At 39.2% G+C, this 19,526-nt stretch overlaps 1 protein-coding gene across 1 annotated transcript in view; it reads left to right on the plus strand.

Moving 5' to 3' along the window:
* The window catches only part of LOC120539128 (neurogenic locus notch homolog protein 1-like), a 68,313-nt gene that overhangs the window by 39,799 nt on the left and 8,988 nt on the right, over positions 1–19,526 (plus strand). Inside the window, exons 10-21 of the mRNA XM_039768922.1 lie at positions 613–817; positions 897–1,050; positions 1,423–1,610; positions 2,827–2,959; positions 3,865–4,107; positions 6,787–6,899; positions 11,003–11,394; positions 11,494–11,850; positions 11,956–12,185; positions 17,214–17,439; positions 18,450–18,667; positions 19,404–19,522. Of these exons, the coding sequence (XP_039624856.1) occupies positions 613–817; positions 897–1,050; positions 1,423–1,610; positions 2,827–2,959; positions 3,865–4,107; positions 6,787–6,899; positions 11,003–11,394; positions 11,494–11,850; positions 11,956–12,185; positions 17,214–17,439; positions 18,450–18,667; positions 19,404–19,522 (2,578 nt within the window). The remainder of the gene's footprint in view (positions 1–612; positions 818–896; positions 1,051–1,422; positions 1,611–2,826; positions 2,960–3,864; positions 4,108–6,786; positions 6,900–11,002; positions 11,395–11,493; positions 11,851–11,955; positions 12,186–17,213; positions 17,440–18,449; positions 18,668–19,403; positions 19,523–19,526) is intronic.

A 19,526-nucleotide genomic window follows, 5' to 3' on the forward strand; every position in this document is an offset into this window, starting at 1 on the left:
ACACATACTGCCTTAGAAATGTATGCTTTGAAGACCTCTGCCATCCTCAACGGTCACTTTTCTCCCTCCTTTGTTCTGGTAAATGGTACAAAACCATTAGTACTTGCATCATGAGATTCATGGATGTTATTAATCCATAGGTCACAAGTTTGCTCAACAGCCACTTATAAGACTGCATGAGAATTTCTTGTTCATTTACTTCTAAAAGTAAATGACTTTACTTTAAAGTATGATGTTGTATTCACTGTCTGTGTATGTATTTATTTCTTGCTCTTTGCATTGTACTACTGTAACTAGTCTGTGGGACACCTGCAAGTACGAATGTCATTGGACTATGAACACATGGCAGTAAATGTGAACTTGGGCTTAACATGATATATTGAATCCTTAATTATGTATGACTTATTGTATTTAAATTATGGGTATATTAATTTAAGTAGTTCTCACTACATCATTCTTTTAGTGATCATAGGAAAACAACAATCAGGATTAATGAAAATGTGAGGTCTATAGTTATTACCCGACTTTCTGAGCTTGTATTAGGAGCTCATATTTACAATTTCTTGGACCAGATGTGAATTCAGTATCCTCACCATCTCTTCTGTCCCTCAGCTCATGTCTAAATGGCGGCCAGTGTTACCCGACTTTGACGGCAGTGACTTGCCAATGTCCTCCAGCATTCACTGGTGAGAGATGTCAGTTTGAAGTGACTCCATGTATGTCCAGTCCTTGCCTGAACATGGGCACCTGCATAAACACCCCTGAGGGGTCCTACATATGCCAGTGTGTGCCTGGCTACATCGGAAGCCACTGTCAGGTAATGACTGAACTTTGCCATTTACATGTTTTATGTGTCACTATGGTCATTGCACTGATTTCATTCTCCTCTTTCAAAGACTCATGTTTCGATCTGTGGTGGTATCCAGTGCAAAAATGGTGGACACTGTGTAAACTATAATGGCACCCTCTACTGTGAGTGCCCATCTGACTGGGGAGGTGCTGAGTGTAACATCATCAGAGAAGGCTGTGATTGGGTGGCTAAACAAAAAGGTAAGATATAGAAAGCATTTAAGAACTCATTGCGAAAACGGAGATCAGTTACTATTGCTTTTCCCATGTCTTTGTAGACTTTCACCTGCAGCATTCTTAAGGCGTGTATGTTGGGCTGCTCAGTGAATCTAAATTTCCCTGTTGTGAGTGATTGTGACTAATGATGGTAAAGTGTCCTATCCACAGCCAGATCCTGCATTGCACCTTGTATTCTAGCTCACACTTCCAAAGGCAGATAGGTGGAAATGCAGAATGGATGTTTAAAACATAGTAGAAACATTTCCGCCAGTGCTGGTCTAGTAGGTTAGACAAAGGTTTGGAGTTGCTGTCTCGGTCCCTTCTGTGACTGCTGTTATTTTCTGCTTTACTCAGGACTGAATCGGGACACTGTTTGCCAAAATGGTGGCCTCTGCATTGATACTGTTATGTCACATTACTGCCAATGCCCAGAAGGTTATCAGGGCAGCTACTGCGAGGAGCGCATTGATCCGTGTTTGAAGAAGCCATGTTATAATGATGGTGTGTGTACATCACTGGGAGGCCTGAGGTACACCTGCAAAGTGAGTAGAATCGCTATATATAAAACCCTGTCTGTATGTCTGTCCACTTTTCATGAGAGAACTACTTAACGGATTTAAATCGGGTTGTTTTCTAAAATTTGCTTGAACATTTTGGTTGATTTTGCAACTTCTCTCATTGCGCTATGTACCATAGTTCACTTTCGGTACCTATTTATTTGCACGTATCCGAGGAACACACAATGCACTCACGCACCAGCCTTGAGGTGTATTTTATATTCGCTTAGCTTACGAACAAGAGAACTACTTAACGGATTTAGATTGGGCTTTTTTCTAGAATTTGCTTGAACATTTGCAACTACTCTCATCGCTCTTGGAATCATAGTTTGCTTGCAGGAGCGATATATTCGCGCTAATCCGAGACAGAGACTGCAGGTTGTGGGGAGGTGGAAGCGTGACGTCAGGAGTAAGGAGTCGGTCTACCTCTGTGTTTTGGAGTGTAACTTGGCTCCGCTTAGCTAGTGATACCTTTATGTTTATTGATTTTTAAAGTTTGTCCTTTTACACTACTATGCGAGCGGAGCCGCGGTACAACAATCTTACTCCATACCATGGGGAATGGCTAGTTTTTAATAAAATCTAACAACCTTAAAGTTTAAACAAATGAATTATGAATAAAATTCATACTGAGAGGTGCAAGAAATAAACGAGGAGGGAGCAATTCAGTTCATGATGGCTCTGAACATTACACTGGACATCTATCTATCTATCTATCTATCTATCACCTTTCACAACTAGTTATCAATCTGTCTATAAGTCACTCTTGTAACTGTATTAACTGTACTTTCTTTATTAAATGTTGTAAGCTGTAAATTTTTATGAATCTATGTTCTGTGTTTAAACTGCCATTGAGTTCAAACATGCTAATGATACAGACATCACTTAGAAATGGCCTGGAAGACCTGATATATTTAATTGGCTGTATATTATAAAATCACTATTGAAGTTTTTATGTAATTTTTTATTTGTTAATTTATTTTGCAGTTCTGTGTCTGTGGAGACAGACTCTTAAAATCACGCAAGTCATTCTATTCAGTCATCCTGCTCTTTGTACTGACTCATTTCAGGTTGGGTAACAAGATGGCTACGCTCTGTAAAAGTGGGCAAGATGTCCTGACCCCTAAACCCATGTGAATGCAAGACTGACTAATATAAAAAGTTTTGTTTTTTTATCAACAAATATATGTGTGTTTTTTAGTGTCCTCGTGGTTTTACGGACACAGACTGCTCCATTGATATTGATGAATGTTCTTCGCATCCCTGCATGAATGGTGGCACCTGCTTAAACCTCATTGACCACTTCCGCTGCAATTGTCCAAATGGCACCCAAGGTAAGCCTGGCTTAAAACTATATGGCATCTTCCAATCTTAAAGTTTTCACTGAATCCTGCTTCATTACTTCTGCACTATATTTACATTTACAGGCTTCTCTTCTTAAGTCATAAAAATGTGTCTTGTGAGGGAACGTTTGACAAAAGTTTGACTTTATGTATTTAATCATAGACACAGTTTTGGCAATTGGCCTGTTTATGAAGCAATTTCTGTGTTAGAAGATGGCACCTCAAAGCACTTTATATAAACCAACAAAAGCGTGTCAGAAGATTTTTGTTATATGCAGAAGCAACCATAAGATAACAGAAAATCCATTCAGGATTGCAGTGGCTGGAGATTTGTCATCATCAGGTTCAAGCAAGGAATCAACTTTGGATGTTCTTCCAGCCCTGTTTAAAGTTTGCAATAAAACCAGCATACTTGTATTTCAGATACCTACCATAGCATTGTCAGATTCACCGAATCCAGTAATGGCTCACAGGGGGCCAGAGCCCAAACCAGCGGTGGTGTGTGCAAGGCAGAAAACAGCCCTAGACAGGGTGCCAGTCTATCTCAGGACCACTCATGTATGCTCACATTCAAAGCAACTTGGACTCAACAATTAACTCAACCTGCACCTACACAAACTCAGGAAGAACGTGCAAACTTCTCATAGATTCATGCTCATTACAAAGAGGCAACAGCTCAGACTTCTGTGCCATCATGTCATACTATGACTGTTCAAATAACATAAAATAAGCCACACTGTATCAGTACTTTAGACTGCAGTTAATAAAGAACCTGATGTTACAGCCATTTCTGTGATTCCATGATAATACATTTTGAAAAAATTAAGAAAATCAATAGAAACAATTATGCAGTAATTATTATTACTGTAGCCTTTTCTATTCAATCCTTTTTGCAGGCTCCTATTGTGAAGTCAATCATGATGACTGTCTGCCACAGGCTGAACCCCTCTGTTACCACGGGGGATCTTGTGTTGACAAAGTTGGAGGTTATGAATGTGTCTGTCCAGCGGGATACGTAGGACTGCGCTGTGAAGGAGATATAAATGAGTGCTTATCCAACCCGTGTCACAAACCTGGAACCCGGCAGTGTGTGCCCGGAAACAACCAGTACCAATGTTCATGTAACCCAGGCTACACAGGTATGGGCAAAAACAGAATGAGGCATGGTTTACAACATCTTACACCTACTGAAAGCTCGGCTCTACGTATCTAATGGATTGGTAGCTGCTGCTTAAGCTGTCATAGTTCATTATTGCTGTCACATGATTTTTCTTCCAGTGTGATCAGTTCAAATATCAGAAACACCTAAGCAGAGCTTTTCAAAGACTGTTCATTCCTCACTGAAATGTTTTACATTCAGTCATCAGTTCAGATCTTGGGATTGTAATCAAGATGATAAATGGATTTCCTAATACAGGGGTGGTGAACTGCAGACCTAGAGTGCCGCAGTAGCTGCAGGTTTTCATTCTTACCATCTTCTTAATTAGTGACCAGTTTTTGCTGCTGATTACTTCTTTTAATTAACTTGACTCAGGCCCCATAGTTGTTTCTTTTTCCTTTATTAGTAGCCAAACATTAATGAGACACAAAACAAGCCACCACATGACCAACTCTCCTGTGCCCATTACACAATATCTGAAATTAAAGAGAGGTGATGGTCTTAGTAAGGTAGATCTCTCAGGTCACCAAAGCATTTTGACGGTGCTCTTAGAAAGAACAGTAAAACAACAGTTTTTGAAATGTGTGCTGTGGCAGAATAAGAGCAGCAACAAGCCATGAAATTAAATAACGGGTTTAATTAACATCAAGAATTGGCTTCTCATTAAGAAAGTAATTGGAGTGAAATTGGTTGGAGTTTGAAGCCCCAGTTTAGCTGGTTTATTTCGTTTCACATCTCATTTCTTCTTGGCTGTCATTTAATGAAGAAAGGAATCAATTCAGAGGGCTGAACTCTTCTAACAGGGCTATTACAACAACAACAACAACAACATTTATTTATATAGCACATTTTCATACAAACAGTAGCTCAAAGTGCTTTACATATTAAAGAATAGAAAAATGAAAGACATAATTATAAAAAATAAATCAACATTAACATCGAATAAGAGTAAGGTTCAATGGCCAGGGGGGACAGAAAAACAAAAACTCCAGACGGCTGGAGAAAAATAAAATCTGTAGGGATTCCAGACCATGATACCGCCCAGTCCCCTCTGGGCATTCTACCTAACATAAATGAAACAGTCCTCTTTGGATTTAGGGTTCTCACGGAAGGGCTTGATGATGATGATGGTCACGTAGACTTCTTCCTTTTAATCCGTCCATCATTGTTGGAGCATCATGAAGCTTTGAGTAGGTGGAGGTGGCGCAGGCCACCACCACAACGAAACCGGAAAAAGAAACAGAAAAGAGAGTAGGGGTCAGTACCGATTTTAGAGCCACCATGAATAGTTGTTATGATGAATTGAACATACAGAGTATCAGGATTAAGTTAAATTACGATTAAAATGAAGTTATAAAAAGGCCATGTTAAAGTAATGTGTTTTCAGCAGTGTTTTAAAGTGCTCTACTGTATCAGCCTGGCGAATTCCTATTGGCAGGCTATTCCAGATTTTAGGTGCAAATTAAAGTGATGGGGAAAGTCAATTAGCAGTGAAAACTCATCACTGATTAGAAAAAGGGTTAGAATGAAAACCTGTAGCCACTGCGGCACTCCAGGCCTGGTGTTCACTACCCCTGTCCTAATACATTCTTCTGATCAGATCTTAGCACAAAATGAATACTGGACCTGATGTTATAACCATTTGTTGTGATTTTATGATACTAAATAAAATATTATGAAAATCTTGTACCAGAGTTTGAGCTGTAATTGCTCAAGAAAGCTTCAAATGTCTTGTTGCTTTTGAATTATCATTGTACTGTAGTGGTTGTTGTTTCTGTTATGGCACCGAATCCTGGGCTCAAGACCCACGTCCAGATTTTGCCTTCGTAAAGTTTTTCTCTCACATCGTTAAAGAAGTGTGGGTTAGGTTAACTGGCAATTTCATATGGTACTGTTGCTCTGCCTGGAGCTGTTTCTGTGGCTTAAAAGATTTTGAAAATAGCACGGTATTGTACCCTAAAGTAGCATGAGAATGAACTGAACTGAAGAAATATCTTCTTCATTATTATGGATTCCAAAAGGTAAAATACTCCTCTAATGTCGCTCTGGTGAACTGCAGTTTCAGAATTTGATTTCTTATTATTGTATCAACATATTTGTAGATCAAAAGTAATCTACTGACATTAAAACAAGAGACAAATTAGGGAACAGAAATTCAAAACATAAAAGCATGTTAGAAAGTGTTCATCAGGTGTAGTCGTGCGGTGCTGTCTTGGTGTTGTCTCCAATTAGTGTGTCTGCTGATCTCAAGAGAAGCATTTAGACGTGTTTATGATCACCGACTGGTGTTTAAAGCAGTTTGACCCTGCACTTCTTCATGTCACCTGCTGCAACAGCTGAGTCCTTTGCATATATTTATTGCCAATATGTCAGCCTTATTCTGCATTTGCTATTTGAAATGTTAAGAAACTGGACTTCTCTGTATAAAAGTTTGACTTATGGTATGTTATATTTGAGAAATACAACATTCTAATCCCTGTTTAAATGTTTGTATCCCAGTACCACTGGCTTGTAAGTCAGTAATCATTCATAGATGAAGCACCAGTCCATTGACAACCCACTGATTCACACACCACTTCTTGGCAAATTTTTTTTTGAGAAGTACTTTGAATTTTCTCTATATTGTTGTGTCAGACTTATTAATTGACTTTCTTTTTAGGTTATCACTGTGAGATTCAGATTGACTTCTGTTCGTCAGCACCTTGTCAGAATGGAGGAGTGTGTAAAGTGACTCCAGCAATGCCCTTCGGCTTCACCTGCCTTTGTGCAGAGGTGAGTAAGGCAGCTTTAGTCTGTTCAGAATCACTGAAAAGCACAAATACTCCAAACCATACCATACAGGAAGTAAACTGCTTTGGTAGAATAAACACAGAGGATGTGTGAATACATTTAAAAATGAATGTATTGCAATTTTTTTCAAGGATCTATAAAAATAAATGTACCTAAAGTGTCATGATCTTGAGTATTTTGCAGTTTAGAATTACTGTCTTTCAGTTTTGACTGAATGACTAGATGATTTAATGTTATCATTGTTATTTTGAGCATTTTGGTTTTATTTCATTCATCGCTATTTCCTGTGTGGCAGCCATATTGTTTACTAGCAGCACCACTGTTGACAGTCACATTCCCAGTTTCATGCATGTGACATCACCGCGGCATGTTTTTTTAAGATGGTGTCATGGCATTCTTTGAGCTCTAAATTTGATATTAAACACTGCTAAGATAAATTCAAGCCTAGCGTTTCCATCGTCTTTCGATGTTCCTCGTTTATTCTTTTAATTAAGCTTTCCTGACAAGCATGTTTGTTTAGTTTTTTTTTGGATTGTTAATCGGTATTTCTACTATTCTGACCTTTCTCCCTGTCCCGGACTGATTTGTTCCTTGTCTAGTCTCTTAAGGCTATGTCACATTATGCGACTTTTCCAGCGATTTTCAGTTGAAACCTTCAGTTACATAATCTTAGCGAGTCACAGGCCGTCGGTAGCATGTTCCCATGAAGCCAGTCACGTAATGTGACATGCTCTGCAACTTATGTTGTGGAGAAAAACTTAGTCTAATGACAGAAAAGACATGCAGTCTCTGGATGAGCAATCAGAATAAGACTTTATTGCAAAAGAGCACAAAGCTGTCTCAGTTCAACGAAGTGAGCTCCTTTCTTTCAGCACATCTCGTATTTATTACAATTTCTTATCACAACCTTGCTTTTTAACATTTTTCATAATTAGCTGACTCCAAAAGATACAATTCCTCCCTTCCTGAGGCTTCCCTTATACCACCAATATATTCTTATTGCAAAGCAAGCATAATTGGTTTCTTGTCTTTTACTTGCCACGATTATTTTTGAGCCCAAACTTGGTTACCACCTGGCCTAGGGAGTGGCCCTTATTACTATTTCCATGTTCCTTAAAACATTTCTTACATTACTAACCTGGGGCTAATAGATAATGGTAGTTTTCCAGTTGATTAAAGGAAAATAATGAACAGGCATGAGCCTCTAATATTTTTAACTCTTACATGACCTAAAGCTATTACAGTACATGATTTAATTTTATTGAGCTTATATTTATAAATAGATTTAAATACTCCATATTTAGTCCAACATGTTTTCAATTCACTCTGAAAAAATCAGACAAGTTTGACTTTGTCTTTAATCGTAAGTACGGGCTGTGTGTGCATGAGAGCTGACAACCAATGAATGCTCATTCAGAAGTTCAATGTATAGAAGGCAGTGACGAGGAATAAGGAACATGTGTGTTTTGGTCCTCACAAACATAAGAGAAGCTTGTCTCTCAGATATTTCGTGTTTTACGTTCCATGACAGAAAAAAGATAAAAAGAGACAAGAATATGGCAGAACTGCCATATCTGTTAATCGTTCATACAGCACCAACTTCATCAGACAGCATGTTATTGGCTGCCAGAATAAGGGGCGAGTGCAACTGTGATGAAAGGTCAACACCCAATCTGTAAATCTAACATGGGCAGCAATTTTCAGTCTTTTAAAACTGACTTGATACAGTGGCAAGATTACAACTGTGGCAAATCTGATATAACCCATAACTAGAAGTTGCATAATGGGATATCAGCTTTAGTGTCTGCATGTTTTAGAGTAAGTAATTTTTTTTTTTACGTCCAACACAACCATAAAGTTAAGATTTTCTGTGTTCCATTTCTGGCATCTTTACACTTTCTAGTCAGCAGTTTAAACATTGCTCTGCATTGATTGTAGCAAAAGGAAGATGTTGCTGAATTAACTACATAACATTAAGTGTCTTCTGTTAGTTAAACTAAAACAGGATAATCCGATACTGATTATTGAAGCTTAAAGCAACAACGTATATATGTGGACATTTTACAAAAGCAAAACACACCAGAGCATTTTGACTCTGCACAGCCAGAGATGTCTAAATAACACAAACAATTAAAAGCAGTAGTTAGTGACATATTAAGAAATTGAACACGTGGAAAAATAGTCATTGGAGAGCAATGCAATGAAGGATGTGCTATCGTAACTTTAACATTTAAAAGAAAGATGAAATAATTTAATTAGATATTCTCCTGGAAAAAAATTGTGAAAACAGAAAACCTTTGATATTCACTTTAATGTTTAAGCTTGGCCCGAGTGGGTAACATTTTACTTCTGTTCAAATTAAGGCAGATGGATGTCTGTGGGGTTTGTGTGTCCATTTCCCCTAAATAAGCACCTTTAAGTACTTCTTCATTTAGTGTCCATTATTTCTCCAACTATGTTAGCTTGGTAAAAGCGACTTTCATTGTCGTGATGTGCAGAGTCATATGTTTCACTCTCCTAAGTTCGCCATATGGAACTAACTCCTGACCACCATCAAAGTTTGATTAAATGAACACTTTCTATTTAGATGTGGAAATAACTCTATATTGTACTTATTGTATTTTTGTATTAGAGGGAGACTATTGCAAAATACAAAGTACAAAGACAGCAGAAAGCCTCATGCCTTAAAAGTCATACCAATTTCCATCCATCCGTCCATTATCCAACCCGATATATATAGCCCACCACAGATCATGCCAATTTTCTCTCCAAAAATATTTATAGAAGTAGGACCCCACACTAACAGTACTAAGAGCAAAAATTGGGGTTTCAAGGGCTCAATGCAAATTAATAGATTTGGAAGATTTGATTTATTGAAACTTTCTAAACATTGCACTGTAGTGACATCTGGTGGCCAGGTGGTGCTCAAACAAAACTCTCACCTGACAGCAAAAATCTTAATCAAATAAACTACAGGGAGAATGAGGCATTCATTAACACACTGCAAACAGTGTTGTGAAGATAAAAATGCAAGAACTGAATGGCAGAGACTGTTTATTTTTTAATTTTCAATTTAGTTAATTTTTGCAAAGCACTCTTTACTGAATGTAGGCTGAGAGTGTAGGAAGTAATTCTCAGGTAAATACCATTACAAATTTTGAATTACATAATGAATACACACGAAGACACAGATTTGTTTTAACAGACAGGACAACATAGTAGTTTATAACTGATTAAAAGTGATTAACATAAATGGAGCCCAGCCATAGCTGTCTAGAAATTGATTGTTGAACTGTGACCTCTAGTCATTCGCATCCCTAAAGAAAATTAAACAATTCAATAAAATGATTTGTTGACATCATAATCTGCTACATGTGTGGTTTATTTGATTGGCATGAACCCTGTAAGGCAAAAAGCCTCAACACACACCTACTTCATTATAATATATTTTTTGCTCATCTGGAAAAACCTGGGGGTTGGTGGCAGAATTGGCACTCCAGCCACCATAAAAAAACCTCACACTGTTCCACTCCATCTGAACTAGTGTGGTGCTGAGGTGTCACCCGTTGCATGGCTACATTTAGGTCCTAATCTGGATCCTGAGTTGGTTTGTCGTGTGGTGGGTGAGGCAATGTGCTGTATCAGCGTGTGCTCCTAACCTCTCTGCCATCACTGTTTACATGTGTGCATTGTGCTATTATTCATTCTAAGTGTACTTACATATCTGTGCTTACATATTTATTGTCTATATGTTGCATATTTTTGTGTTTATTTGAACAAATGGTGAATATTGAATCTGAAGGCACCTATAGCAGACCTCTAGAGAAGACACCATCTCTAATCCTTTACATTCAGCCAACTCAAACCCTAGTCTCATACTGCTTATCAGTGGCTGTTTGCTGGACTAACACTTAAATCCCACTGTCAATGACCATTTGGAAACCCCTGTAAGCTCCACGTGGTGCACTGAACCACCTGAATAGCAGGGTTTCCTCAGCATCTTTTGATATTTTAGGGTTGATGCTTCCAACTGTTATATTATTTCTCAGTTCATCCATAATGTTTTCCCTCTTTCTTTGTTTAAGGGCTATAGTGGTCCCACCTGTAAGGATGTATCACTAGAGGATCCCCCGACATCTTGCCAGTTTAACTCTTGTCTCAATGGGGGCACCTGTCTTAGTCTGGGGGCACCATCTAAACCACATCCTCTAGTCCGCTGCTTGTGTGCTCCAATGTACACAGGAACTCGGTGTCGCACTCGGTTGATGGGGCCTGCTCAAAGATCCCACGAAGACCAATCACATCATAAGACTAATAGCTCCAATGCTCAAAGGAACTCTGGTGACCCATGGATGATGTGCCCTCAGGCTAAAGTTTGCCAGAAGAAATTTCGAGATGGAACATGTGACCATGAATGCTCCAGCCTCGAATGTCTTCTGGATGGGTTTGACTGCCATCCAAATGAAGGGCTTTGCGAGTAAGAAATCCTCTTCTTCATTAATAAATTTTCGTAATGCAGTCATAATTGAAAGTCTCTAATTTATCACTCTTTTTCTGTCTCTTTCTGTGTCGACAGATCCAAATATCACCACTACTGTCAAGATCACTACAGCAATGGGAAGTGTGAACAGGGATGCAGGAAGGCAAACTGTGGCTGGGATGGTGTGGACTGTTTCTCAGAAGTCTTCCCTTATTCTGCAGATGGAATGCTACTGCTTGTAGTTCCCATTCCAGTACAAGATATCAGGGATCGAAATATCAGTTTCCTCTGGGCTCTTGCCACAGTGCTTAGGACATCCATCATCCTCCATGGCCTACACCCATTTGATCTGCACCGTGACCTGAACAGTCTCACCCAGTCAGACCTCAATAACACAGATGAATTTCCAGTAACTCCAAAGTCAACACTGCTTCCAAAAAACTACGCAGCTGGGTCAGTGAGAATATAGCATGGACCTCGGGGTCTTGGTACATTGGATCTTAGTTATTTCTGTGTAAGTGTTCATTCACGAAATATAAATATTTCATTTTGACACAGGTCCTTGGCTCTGCTGGAGATTGATAACAGACCCTGCTCCCAAAATTCACATTTCTGCTTCCCAACTGCCAATCTGGTGGCCAGATTTCTGATGGCAGTGAATTCGCAGAGAGGAAGTCAGGTTCCAGTCTTACCCTTCCCTGTGAGTGCAGCAAGAGGAATAAACTGGCATTACAATAGACAAGGAGGCCCACAAGTGTCAAACAACAAAAAAGACACTTCAACTCAAGGTAATTTTGTTAAATTCACTTACCTTTTAAATGATAACTTTAAAGCCATGTATTGAATATACACAGTATTTGACTAGAGACAGAATTAGTACTTGATTTCCACTTCTCCAATGCAAGGGAGACAAAGGAGTCCACAGTATTTCAATTTATGAATTTATCAAACAGTCATTTGTGGTCATGAAATCCAATAAATGAAACAGTTTTACATAGAAACTGGTGCAAACAAAATGTGGAGAGATTTAAAGTAAAATAGCAGTTTGACAGCTTTAGAATTTTGAGGGAGACATTTGATTACTGCAACATCTGACTGCAGGACTCATTCAGAAAAATACACTCTCGGAGAGCAGCGTTTCAGGAAACGTAGCAACTGGGTTCTGTCGGCATGCTTTCTTTTTAACATTTAATATTTCTCTAAAAAGACTTAATCTATGACACATGAATGAAAAAAGTTTGTCTTTTCACAGCCATACAGAAATATAATAAGTATGGTGGCTGTCTATTTAAGCAACTAGTCTAAATGGTAGTTTACAGTGATAGCTGTAAGTGAGAGCTGGTGGTGGATTTTAGGAGGCCCAGGCCCCTCATGGACCCCGTGATCATCAGAGGTGACTGTGCAGAGGGTACAGACCTATAAAGACCTGGGAGTGCAGCTGGATGATAAATTGGACTGGACTGCCAATACTGATGCTCTGTGCAAGAAATGTCAGAGCCGACTATACTTCCTTAGAAGACTGGCGTCCTTCAACATCTGCAATAAGATGCTGCAGATGTTCTACCAGACAGTTGTGGCGAGTGCCCTCTTCTATGCGGTAGTGTGCTGGGGAGGCAGCATAAAGATTAAAGACGCCTCACACCTGGATAAACTTGTTAGGAAGGCAGGCTCTATTGCAGGCATGGAGCTGGACAGTTTGACATCTGTGGCAGAGTGACGGGCACTAAGCAGGCTCCTGTCAATCATGGAGAATCCACTGCATCCACTGAACAGTGTCATCTCCAGACAGAGGAGCAGCTTCAGCGACAGACTGCTGTCACTGTCCTGCTCCACTGACAGACTGAGGAGATCATTCCTCCCACACACTATGCGACTCTTCAATTCTACCCCTAGGTGGTAAATGTTAACATTATTCAAAGTTATTCTCTGTTTTACCTGCGTTTTTATGACTCTTTAATTTAATATTGTTTTTTATCAGTATGCTGCTGCTGGAGTATGTGGATTTCCCCTTGGGATTAATGAAGTATCTATCTATCTATCTATCTATCTATCTATCTATCTATCTATCTATCTATCTATCTATCTATCTATCTATCTAGTGACAACATAATTTTACTCTTATTATGAAATCCCACAAATCATAAAATATAGAGTAATGTCTCTTAAATAAACTGTAATATTATAATCACATAACTCAGCAAAAATAAACTATAATGACTATGTTTATACGTTCAGCCATGAATCCTGTTTACTAATCCTTGTCAACATATACAAATAATGCACTATCACTATCCAATCTGCATGGCATCAGAGAGGTTTGTTTCCAGTTAGAGACTATGGAGGACTGTTTTTTAGTATGCCAGGAGCAAACATTATAATTTGTCAAATCACAGATGGTGATGAACAATGGAGGATTATATCATCTGGAGTTTCAACATAGTTTTAATGTGAGTCCATTTGAGAGATGATTTCAGCCTTTAGTAACCCATAGCAGTCATGTTGTCATGTTGATTTTTTAAGTTTATTTTGCCGCATTTTTGTCTCATATGCTACACCAGTTTGATCATTATAATTGTTGCTAATGTCATTGTTTTATTATTGTCTATGTTGTATCTTAACCCAGGATGTAGCAATTGCAGGTTAAGGTCCTTGCTCAAGGCCCTGCTGGGTGCAGCAACACTCTGTACTCAGCGTAATCAGCATTTGCTCCCAACTCCACCATGTTTATGATGACTCAATGCTTTGGAATATGCATGCAAAACATGGGGCCCCTCAAAACAGTTTGTTGTGTCCCTCCCTAACAGCATCAGGTACAAAGCAAGAACCAACTCTGGACTGGGACCCTCAGGCATAAACCCTCAAATCGATTAGAGTCGCCATATATATATATATATATATACCCTAAGTGTTTGGAGATCTTAAAGCAAATCCCACACAGACACAAGAACAACATACAAACTGTGTGTGGATAACCATAAAGCATTAGATTAGAATCCTGGATGCTGGATCCATGAAACAACAACACTCTTCTACCCATATTTCCAATTAGACAGTCAAATTAGTGAATCGAATCAGTCACAAATTAGTCGCCTAATAGGCTGCCATATTAGACTTTTTAAGTGCAAATATTTATTAAAACATACTAGAATTACTGGATTATTTGCTTATGCAGATATAAATATTCAGTCATTTTAAAACATCCGTCCATTATCCAACCCACTATATCCTAAGTACAGGGTCACAGGGGCAGGGCCGTTTGAAGGAATTTGGGGGCCCCAAGCAAAATGGACATGGAGGCCCCCACACGCACGCAAAGGAACCACAGCATAGCCATACAGTTTAAATTCACTCACACTTTATATAAATAAAAAAGGTTTACAGTGCAAATACTGCCGTTGCATATAAAGTGCATAAAATTTGAACATTTTCAACAATTGAACATTTGCAAAAAACACCACTGTACCATAAAATCAAATATACATTAAAAAAGTGCACAATAACTAAATCCAACATACTTAAAAACACACACACACATACATACTCACATTAACATTTTTCAGTTCTCTCAAACATGTGCAAATTATCTAAAACTGCTGTTTGCGAGCCTTGTTTTCTGCAAAGGCAATCACAATGTCCTCCATGTCCAAAGACTGGCGAACATCCCGCTCAATTGACATAAGTGCCAGTCCTGTGAGCCTTTCTTGGCCCACCGTGGACCTCATGTAATTTTTTATCAGCTTCAAAGCTGAAAAGCTCCTCTCACCAGAGGCCACTGACACAGGGAGAGTCAGGAGTAGACGCAAAGCGATGCTTAAATTACTGTACAAATCCAGTAGCTTCTCACTGTAAATGTAATTAAGCATGTCAAATGGGGAAGTGGCTACATGGTCTGGAAAAGTGTAAATTGACAGTTAATTAATCTTTAGTCTTTAGCTATGCATTTACTGAATGAGCACTGTGCAGCTGTTCGTCCGACTGTACTGTATTTTATTTTATTTTTCTAAACTGTTTTAATTATTCTTATTTCTTTTTATTATTTTAATTTCTTCTATGTAAAGCACTTTGAATTGCCATTGTGTATGAAATGTGCTATATAAATAAACTTTTTACTGTTAACAAACAATGAAATTATAATTAAATGTTTACTAATTATTAGTAGTGCTGTGAGTCGACTACCAATGCTTAAAAACATCCCAAGCTAATGTTTGATGCACAGAATTTATTGTGTGGTTTTCCTAAATAGATTATCACAGTGGAATAGTTAGTATAGCATGCTATGCCACTTTCATCAAAACCTATTACAAAGCTATAGCAATGTCATGTCATTTATGTATGATACATAAACATATTTCTGCTAGCCTACCTGCTGCAAAATTGCACCATTTGTACAAGACAAGTAGAGCTATTTTATGTGTGTAATTTATCACTTACCACTGTCTTGTTTTTTCTTATCCTCCTCTTCCTTTCTCTTCTTTCTTTTTTGGCTTCCTAAAGCATAATTCTGCTTCATGACTGCCGAGGAAGTTTTGTATTTTGCCGGCAGCAGAGATCGCGTGGTTGGCTGGCTGCTGTCAGCGAGGGGGGCCCCCTTGAGGGGGATCTCGATAACAGTGTCACTGCACTTTACTGCATTCACTATCAATGGGGCGCTCACACAGTTTGTCGCTGCATTTTATTCTTAACCAGTCGTTGTCTTGGGGCCCCAGGCCAGCTCGGGGCCCCAAGCAATTGCTTGGTTTGCCTGCCTTGTCACAACGGGCCTGCACAGGGGTCTGCTGGAGCGAATCCCAGCCAACACAGGGCACAAGGCAGGAAACAAACCCTGGGCAGGGCACACACACACACACAACCACACACCAGGATTACAATTTAGAATCGCCAATGCACCTAACCTGCATGTCTTTGGACTGTGGGAGGAAACCCACGCAGACACAGGAGAACATGCAAACTCCACGCAGGCAGAACCCGGGAAGTGAACCCGGGTCTCCTAACTGCGAGGCAGCAGCGCTACCCTCTGCACCACCGTGCTTCCCCATTTTCAAACATGTTTAATCCAATTGGAGAATTACAGGGTCCTCAAACATAAGTTAGAATCTAATGCCAGATAGGCCAACTCGCTCATCCCAGACAGACTTGCACACACATACGTATATTCCAACTCGAACAAAACTACTTTAAGTTACCAGTCAGCCCAACCTGTAAATCTTTTGCTTCTTCAAGGAAAACCAGAAAGCCAAGTGAAAAAGCTTTGATGAAATGGCACAAATGTGAAAACTCCATGCTGAAAGTATACAGGTCAAGATACAAACCCGGACTCCTGGAGCTGTGTGGCAGCCATGCTAAACATTGCTAACTATGGCCACCTTAGCTTCAAGCATAAAAGACTTAATGTTTCCATATTTCTGCACTGATGAATATACAGTTTATTATAATTTAAGTGAAATGGTGGGTTTTGTTGGATAGCTGAGCATTAGAGCATTGGACCACACATCTACTCCCTGTTGCAGGGTTTTCAATAAGGTTTCATTCATACGGTTATTATCTTGAGACTCCTATTTCCTTGCATGCCTCAGTTCTAAATTATCCACTGTAAATGTGCCCTGCAATAGATTGATATGAAGTTCCTGCCATACACTGCCATACATGCTTTAAGGGCATGGAAAGCACTGGTTTTGGCACCTACCAAATATGAATCCAAAAATTCCACAAGAAAAAAATAAAGTTACAGAGTCAACGTAGTTTTATAAAGAAAATCTTAACTGTTCCACTCTGTCGATTTGATTTTGTTATATTTTGCACTTTTTCTTACACTGCAGGAAGTGAAATGCCCTGGATATTAATTGGTGTAGCCCTGGCATCTGGTTTCGTGGTCTTAGTGGCAATGATCGCATTGGGAGTAAAAGTCGTTGCCCTTTGCCGAAAGAAGCAACAGAAGGAGAAGGACAAAGAACAGACGAGGTGTAAGCACAGGTCCAAGAAGCAAGGCAAGCACTGCCGACGCCAGCGCAGAGAACCTCTAGGAGAGGATGCCATTGGCATGAAGTGAGTACTCACAGCACAGCAAGTAAAGACAAATTTATATTCTTGTATTTCTCAAACAAGAAGGTATCACTTCTTCATCCCAGCGCCCATGTACGTTTATTTTCCATGTGTGTCTGTAGAAATATATTGAAATAAGATGTCCTTATTTTGTCTTACCTATAATAATGCCAGAGAAACAGGTAAATTATTTTATAAATGCATAAAGGTAGGAAGAACTGAAAAATTCCAAAATGAGACAAAGTAAAACAAAATCCAAGCTGCCCCCCTGGATCTAATTACCTTAGGATATGAAATCATTTTTACAAAACAGGTGGGCTCATCCACTTACCCATATTTTCAATACAACAAAACACTCTCCTAACTCACCACCATCTTCTTCTCTTATCCTGTCTTCACCATTGCTTCCTTTGGTCCGGCCAATCAGCTTCCACCAAATTCTTTTCCTTAATCAAAACTCTGGACTGGAGCAACTTTAATCTCCAAATTCCTACATTTCCAGAGTCAGGTTGACCGTCTTTCATTACTGGGCTCCAAATCCCTATGGAGTATTTAAGGGTCAGGGGCCTTATTTCTAAAGTTTGTGTACACCCAAAATGCAAATGCAACTTTCCGTGCAAATGTCAGGATTTATAAAAGAAAACTTGATGGGGAAACTTGTGTATATTTACAGTTACTCTGCCCCACGTGTACAGTATATAGCATTTTGGAGAAACTGGGAAGTGACGACACCCTTGATCAAGTAGGGAAATGCAGCCAAATCAGCTAAATGACGACTCAAACGCATAATAATTCATATCACTGAGGTGTTATTGCAATGCTTGTTGACATGACAAACAGATTATACCTCAAAAGTGATGAATATGATGTACGACTCTATTTTAGTACCCTTTAAAACAGGGCCTATGCTATGCATTTGCACTGAAAACCCTCTCGTGTACGTGAGTATTTTAGGGGAATATGGTTCTTTCTCCTTGTCCTGTATATTTTAACAACTGCATCCATATCTTTAGGCCTCTTCGACGGCAGCCCAACTGCGGGGATGACACTGATGTTACCCAGAGTTCCATGGACGAGTCATCCATAACGGCGACATTCAATGATGAAGAAGACTTCAGCTCCATCCGAGATCATCGACCGCTGCAGCACAAGAATTACAGTGCAAAGCAATCACGACCTCAGTCACCAGTCAAAAGTTGCAACACAGAGATAAAAGAGTCAAAAAAACTAGGTATGATCTATGATTGACTTTGGGGTAAAGTCTCGCGGATAAAGAGTATTAACACAATTTGACAGGTTAGAAGACAACAGGGCAGATTCCATTTGTCTCTCTTGTTTGTGTAAACTACTCTGTTTTGAAGCCAGCAAGTTTTTATGGAAACCTTTGTGCTAGAAGTAAAAGAAAGAAGACTCAAAAACCAGCAAGAACAATAGCATTCATTGTGTAGTCACTTGGACCAGACAGAACTTAACGTATTTGACTATTGAGAGACTGAGGTTGGCGGACGCCCTGCCTGGGATTTGTTCCTGCCTTGTGCCCTGTGCTGGCTGGGATTGGCTCCAGCAGACCCGTGATTGTGTAATTAGGATATAGTGGGTTGGACAATGACTGACTGACTGACTGACTATTGAGAGGAGGCCATTTAGGCCTTTGTTGTCTAATAGTGTATCTAAAAAAAATCTCATTCAGATCAGCTTTTGAAAAGACATCAAGGTTTCTTCTTTAACTGTATGCCCCATTATTGTGTTTTAAATTCCCACAACCCTTTGTATGGTAGAGATAACAATATATGGCCTCAAGCTACTTACTACCAGTCATATTTTAACATGTGTACTTCCATGTTTTTCCAATATACAGTATAAGAATTAGAAGTAGTATAATTAGAAGTAGAAGTTCAAAGAATAATAGTATGAATGCTTAAAATGTGACCAGAGCCTGTATGTCACATTGTGATTTTCTTAATTAGGAGAGCCGCCAAAAGCCACCAATAATCTGACCAAGCGGTCTAATGTGAAACTGAATGAATCTGCAGACCGAGGTTCACTGCATGCAGCCATCTCTTCTGGCTCAGTTCCGTTGTGCCTCGTAA

The sequence above is a fragment of the Polypterus senegalus genome, chromosome 11 (genome assembly GCF_016835505.1).
Source record: "Polypterus senegalus isolate Bchr_013 chromosome 11, ASM1683550v1, whole genome shotgun sequence".
In the NCBI taxonomy this organism is placed as follows: domain Eukaryota; kingdom Metazoa; phylum Chordata; class Cladistia; order Polypteriformes; family Polypteridae; genus Polypterus; species Polypterus senegalus.